Genomic DNA, 6679 nt, shown 5'->3' with positions numbered 1-6679 from the left:
CAGTGAAACGTGGATAACAGCGGCAAGGCCCTCCACGCCTGAAATGTACCGAGCTTTCGGCGGAGCCTTGGGATTTGTTGTTCAGAAGATGGACATCCCAAACCTAAATCCATTTCTTATGAATATTAACCCTTACAGAAATCCAAGTGAGCCGTTTGTGAAGGACTTTTGGGAGATAATGGTTGGCTGTAAGCCATCTTCAAATGCATCGGACACTGGTGCAGCTAAAATATGCTTAGGCAACGAGACGTTGATGGATTACACCCAGGATGTGTTCTTCAATGTCTCCCAGCTCAGAGTGGCCTATAACGTGTACAAAGCTGTTTATGCTATTGCACATGCTCTTCACCAGCTGGTGTTCTGCCGACCAGCAGCAGCAGGAAAAAATGTGAAGCCTTGTTTGAATGTATCTGAAATTCATCCCAGAGAGGTGAGCAATGATGAAAAAAAAAGAAAAGTTGAACAGTGCTCCTTGTTTTTAGCAAATAATTTTAAGTTTTAACATGACACGCTTTCTTCTTCTAAGGTTACCTATCACCTGCAAAGAGTAAACTTCAGGAATCGCTTTGGAGACGATGTGTTTTTTGACGAGAACGGCAACCCTCCTGCTTCCTACGACGTCATTAACTGGCAGCTCAGAAACGGGCAGGTTCAGCATGTGACCCTGGGTCACTTTACATCCACTAAGAACGGAGAGTTCACACTGAGCATACAGGAAGACAGAATAGTGTGGAGGACAGGACAGATGGTAATATATGAATACTTTTCACTGTCGTATATCATAAAAAAAAAATAAAATAAAATCCATGCGATGATATTTTTCAGGTTCCAGCGTCGGTGTGCTCAAATGCTTGTCCAGCAGGAACCAGGAAGGCTCAGATCAAGGGGAAACCAGTCTGTTGTTTTGACTGCGTTCCATGTGCAGAGGGATCAATCGCCAACTCAACAGGTCGACAGACATGATTTGAGAGTTTATATCTTCTGCTAAAGCCAATCAATGCAGCTCAGTATTGTGTGTTTTGTGCTATCTGTAATATATTTCCTTTCTGAAAAAGAATTAACACTATGATATTGACTTATTTTAAAAGCCTTTAAAATGTGACCAAATCTTTTCATTTATTTATTTATTTTTCATTAACAGGTGCAACAGAGTGCACAGCCTGTCCACAGGACTACTGGTCCAATGAGAGAAAAGACGGATGCATTCCAAAGACCATCGAGTTTCTGGCGTATCACGAGCCCATGGGCGTGGCGCTCACAGCCGTGGCCTTGCTGGGCGCCTCCCTGTCTCTGCTCACGATGGTCGTTTTTATCCATTACAGAGAAACTCCTGTGATAAAAGCCAGCAACTCAGAGCTGAGCTGCTTCTTGCTGTTTTCCCTCTTCCTGTGCTTCCTCTGCCCTCTCACCTTCATCGGCAGACCAACAGTCTGGACCTGCATGCTGCGTCACACTGCTTTCGGTGTGACATTCGCGCTCTGCATCTCCTGTGTTTTGGGGAAGACCATCGTCGTTGTGACGGCGTTCAAAGTCGTACACCCCAACAACAAACCAGCAGTAGGGCAGTTCGGTCCGATCCAGCAAAGAATTATCGTTTGCTCCTGCACTTTGGTTCAAGTAATTATCTGCATATTGTGGCTGAAGCTAAATCCACCGTTTCCCGACAGGGTTTTTAAATACAGCAGCAAAAAGATCGTGCTGGAATGCAACACGGGGTCAGAGGTCGCTTTCTATGCAGTACTGGGATACATCGGGATTCTTTCAGTGATATGTTTGATCCTTGCATTTCTAGCCAGAAAGCTGCCCGATAATTTTAACGAAGCCAAATGTATCACGTTCAGCATGCTGATTTTCTGCGCCGTCTGGATCACTTTTATCCCAGCGTACGTCAGCTCTCCTGGAAAGTTCACTGTAGCCGTGGAAATATTTGCAATCTTGTCATCGGCATTTGGCTTATTAATAAGTATTTTTGCGNAATATTTGCAATCTTGTCATCGGCATTTGGCTTATTAATAAGTATTTTTGCGCCGAAATGTTACATAATCTTGGTGAAGCCAGAGAAAAACACAAAAAAGTATGTTATGAGATTAAATGCTAGTAGAAAATATAGTTTGGAAAGAAAATATCAAATTCACAATGTGTTCACGATTCCAGTGTATGAGTAAGGCGTTCCTAAGTATTTTGGATGAAGCCTGAAAATTAATACACATGGAGGCACTTGCTGTAAATAAATCACTGCAATATGACGTCAAAAATATACAAATGTTCCATAATGAGTAACAATATGTACAGTCGTACAAATGTGTAAACTCAGGTATTTTTCTTGCGTTTAATATTATATTGTTCATTGTAAAAAAAAATCTATTTTTCTTCATATCTCACTACTCTGATAATAATGTATAATTTATTAACTGTCAATGATTTATTTCACAATAAAGATAAAATATCACATGATGTGCATTCATGTTTTTTAAACAAACTAAATTCACTTGGTAACTAAAAAAAAAAAAAAAGAAAAAATATTTTGAAATTTAGAAACAGAATCACCTTATTCCTAAAGTTTGTGAACACAAACTTTGGTTCCAATCTTGCTCCCAATGAGGATAGTTTCACAACAAATATAAATATAAAGAATTATTTGGAAACAAAAATGAGCTTTTTTGTTGACTTTTAGGATATTTCTAATATGAGATAAAGGAGACCTTCACCACCAGGAGGGTTTCAGCACTGTCAATCATCCTCTTGTATGCACTGCTCACATCCTCTATCTTTCTCTTTGCTGTGTAGAGCTAGTTTTCCATGAATGTTCAAGCTACTTAGCTTATCCACACATGAGAATGGATAAACGGTTTTCCTGAAACGGTAAGTTGTTTCACTACGGAGTGAAAATAGTCTCAAAATATCTGTGTGTGGGTAAAAATATCTGTGCATGTATAATACTGAATGTGTAAACCTTAAAAATAAAATAAATCTTCTCCTACGCCTATAAATGTTGAAAAAGTACACACAAGTCACCTGGTACACACACACAAAACTGCATTTACACACAGATCCGGTTACGAGTGTACAAGTATTTTTGAGACTCATTTCACGCTTCAGGGAAGCTCCCAGATTTGTGTGTAAATGGTGCATTTACGTGCTAATAAAAACTGGGTCATCTGAGTGGTCTGAAAAACGACCCCTGGGTGGCGGAATGGTTCGCTGGCCGGAAAAATAGCCAGGCAAACCCAGACGCAAGACGGAGCGTCCTGGTGGTCTGCCCTCCGGGGGTGGTACTGCCCCTCTTGAGAAACGCTGCACTATGCACAACTTCTGAGTGTTCCTAAGAGCAGCATTGTTTATTAATCAATCAGAAAATAAGTCTGATTAATTAATAATTTGCCTGATATAATAAGTCTGATTAATTAATAATCAGACTTATTATTGTTTGGAACCACTTCCAGAATTTAGGATGCTGATGTGACTAAACAATTCATCAATGCAGACAGAACATCTGCATAGTGCAGCATGAGATTAAAGAACATTAATATTATTATTTCTACAATATTCCAGAATTAGCAATTGCCTAAATTATTATATAGTGGGAAATTCTGTATGGATGTTGTCTTTAAGTTGTGATGCTCATGTGCCACAATTTTTGAAAATGTCCAACAGACCCTGAGGCAACCTGGCACAGCTATGTCAAATTAGGCTACAACATCCTTGTCACTATATATTTACTGATATGAATATATCAGTATATTGTTGCTTCTCAGAGTCTAAATATTTGAAAAACTTGAATTCATAACAGGTTAGTATGAATCTAGTTTTACTGCAAATCACTAAAGCAATCTACATTTTCTCAAACAGAAAAACAAAACAGTATAAAAATAAGGACAAGTTTTTATCCTCTTCACTGTCTACAGTCCTTTTCATTTTTACTGTAGATGTGAACCAGGAGAATACTACATGCATCACAAGCACTAACATAAAGGCCATCAGGACAGATGAGGATACAGGGTCACCCTATTGAGAGTAAAACTCCAAAGCAGAAAGTTTTTTTTTTATTTTCCAAAATGTAATGCTTGTCCCTTCCAGGGCCTGACTTTAACAGGGGAGGTGATAAAAGGCCCTGGAGGCAACAGACGTCTCCAAACTGAGTAACCCACAAAAAGGCCAGAAGAAGAGCGACAGCCTCCCAATGACCTCTGGATGAGCTGATCAAGTCTTGTCCCAAGCTGAACCGCCTATCCAGCGTACTTTGACAGGAAGTAATTTTGGGAGAACTAAAAGGCACCACAGGAAAAAATGAATTTATAAACACACAGAGCCTTTCAACAGTATGTATTATTCTTGATCCATTACAACCATATTATCAATGTCTTATATTTGTTTTTGGGGTGATGGGGTGATATGCTGGACTAATGCAAGTCATACAAACAATAATCCATGGTTTTCCTCTTTTTTATCTTCTTGTGGTTGGTTCCATATACATTTGGATTTATTTCTCTCAGATCATTGTTAGTCCTTTCCCCTAGGTTTGTATGCTTTACTCAAGTCTCACTAAATTGTTTATTCAACTATATATATATCCTCCTGACTACCAGGAAAAAAAAATATTGTCCAATCACCATTTTTTTAAAATCCCACAGTCTGTGTAAGGTAATAAAAGGTTTTATGCACTTACTTTGTGTCTTCCCATAAAATGTGTTATTACTGATGAGTGCCATTTTTATGAATTAGAAAAAGGTACATACAAAAGTCCCACCCCTTCACATGTGGTATCACTGAAAAGCCCTAAATGTCCTCTCCAGATACCAAAAGGAATTAATTCAGTAGAATGCAGGGGGTGGGAGATATTCAAGTTTAGAAATGTCCTCCACAGAGGACAAAAATGAACTACTGGTTCATTTTTGTATATACATACAACGGCATACTGCAAACCACTTGCACAAGTGTCCACTGCTGTTCTGCATCTGAACCCCCTCAGCCAAACCATCAACAAGACTGGCTACGGATACCGACTCAAGAATGGGGCCACCATTCATGTAATCCTAACCCTCCTCTACATGGATGACATTAAGCTGCTTCTGGTAGAGGACCCAAGCTCAGAGGATGAAAGAGTCCACCTGTGGAAGGGTGAGAAGGAATTTTTATAAATATATATAGAGAGAGACTTTGTCTGAGTATCTCCAAGTAGGTTTGATTTTAACTAGTGTTTCACCTTATTTTTTTCTTTTGTGCACAACTATCAAATATTTCCCTAATACAATGTGACCCCAACACTGAAACCGTGAGTTTCTGTGACAGTATATGTTGAGTAACTGAGGGAAATAACATAAACATGCAATATTTAGGGCTCTCTAACAAGCACCATGATGTGCAGAAGTGCTCACATCCCATAACTATTTCTAGCATCTGCAATCCTGCAGCCACAAATTCCAAGATATTTTACAGCAAAGGTGATTACTACAGACCAACACAAAGTGCTGCATAACTGTAAAGTGTAAGGGAAATAATTTGCAAACTTTATACCTTTCTGATAACATTTTAAAACTTATAAATCTGACACCCCGGGGCCCCGTCAGTGAACTTGGGAACGGGAAATTTAACAAGGTAAGTGATATCAGATCAGAACCTGTCCGAACAATATCAGATGATACATAGGGTGCTCACAGAAAGGAACATTTTAAGGCTGCTTTTAAAGTAGGTGTTTTTACTTTTTAACAGAATTCCTTTAACTCAAAACAGTTAAAGCCAGTTCCTTGGAATTTAAGATAAATAGTGGGCTTTTTTCTCATTTCTGCCTTTGCAGTGATTCTGCTTAAACATCTCTTTCTGTAAATATTTCTGTCTTTGTTCTGTAGCCTATACTCGTTATCACAAAACATTAGGCAATGTCAAGAACAGTTAGTTATAACTACAAAATTTCTTAAGAAATTTAAACGGGGCCTGCCAAAGTGTGCCTGTCGGTTGGAACCCAGTGTTCTGATGCTAAAAATTTGCCTCAATGCTAAAGTAAGCTACAATGTACTCAGTAGCATGTGGAGAGTCACAAGCATGTTGAGTAACATGGACTTACTCCATTCAGTATGTTAAAATCAGTGTACAAGCTGAAATTAGCCAAAATGGTAATATTAGCCTAAATGCAGCCAGTGGCATGTGGGCTATAACTAGCATGTTGTCTCATTGTCTTCCTCCATTCAGTGTGTTAAACATGGCTAATAAATAAAGAAAATAGCTAAAAAGCTTATTTTTGGAAAAAGGCCACTGTTAATGGGGGCACTAGTTACATTAGCAATGTTTGTGATAATGTTTGTACACTGCTTTCTGATGTTTACTTTTGGAAAAGTAAAAACTGTTTACTTTGTGGCACTTGGTTACCAGTAAACACACTCATCTCTTAGCAACATATTAACAACAAATATTGTTATTGTTCAAAACACATAAGATTTCTTCTACTGGTTTGACATACTACTGATCTTACACTGCTTAACAAGAATTGTCCAGTTGATGAATTTTGCAGAAAAGTTTTTTTTTTTTTTTTTTTTTTGTCATTTGTGGCAAATTTGATATAAAACACACATTCAACACAAAAATAAAAATCTCAATTTATACATGGCAGTTCGTTACCAGTAGAAAACGCTTATCTCTTAAAACCAAATTAATAATAAGTAATATTATTTATAAAACATAAGCT

General features: G+C 38.2%; 1 protein-coding gene across 1 annotated transcript in view; it reads left to right on the top strand.

Moving 5' to 3' along the window:
- Positions 1-2165, top strand: part of LOC103148091 (extracellular calcium-sensing receptor-like) — a 4462-nt gene extending 2297 nt beyond the window's left edge. The window contains exons 5-10 of the mRNA XM_016678955.1: positions 21-430; positions 527-748; positions 826-949; positions 1142-1922; positions 1976-2097; positions 2155-2165. Coding sequence (XP_016534441.1) covers positions 21-430; positions 527-748; positions 826-949; positions 1142-1922; positions 1976-2097; positions 2155-2165 — 1670 coding nt within the window. The remainder of the gene's footprint in view (positions 1-20; positions 431-526; positions 749-825; positions 950-1141; positions 1923-1975; positions 2098-2154) is intronic.
- Positions 2166-6679: the final 4514 nt, after the last annotated feature.

Source organism: Poecilia formosa, unplaced genomic scaffold (assembly GCF_000485575.1).
Source record: "Poecilia formosa unplaced genomic scaffold, Poecilia_formosa-5.1.2 Scaffold197, whole genome shotgun sequence".
NCBI classification, from domain to species: Eukaryota; Metazoa; Chordata; class Actinopteri; order Cyprinodontiformes; family Poeciliidae; genus Poecilia; species Poecilia formosa.
Note: the sequence above shows the minus strand (reverse complement) of the source record. Positions and strands in the feature narration are given on the sequence as shown.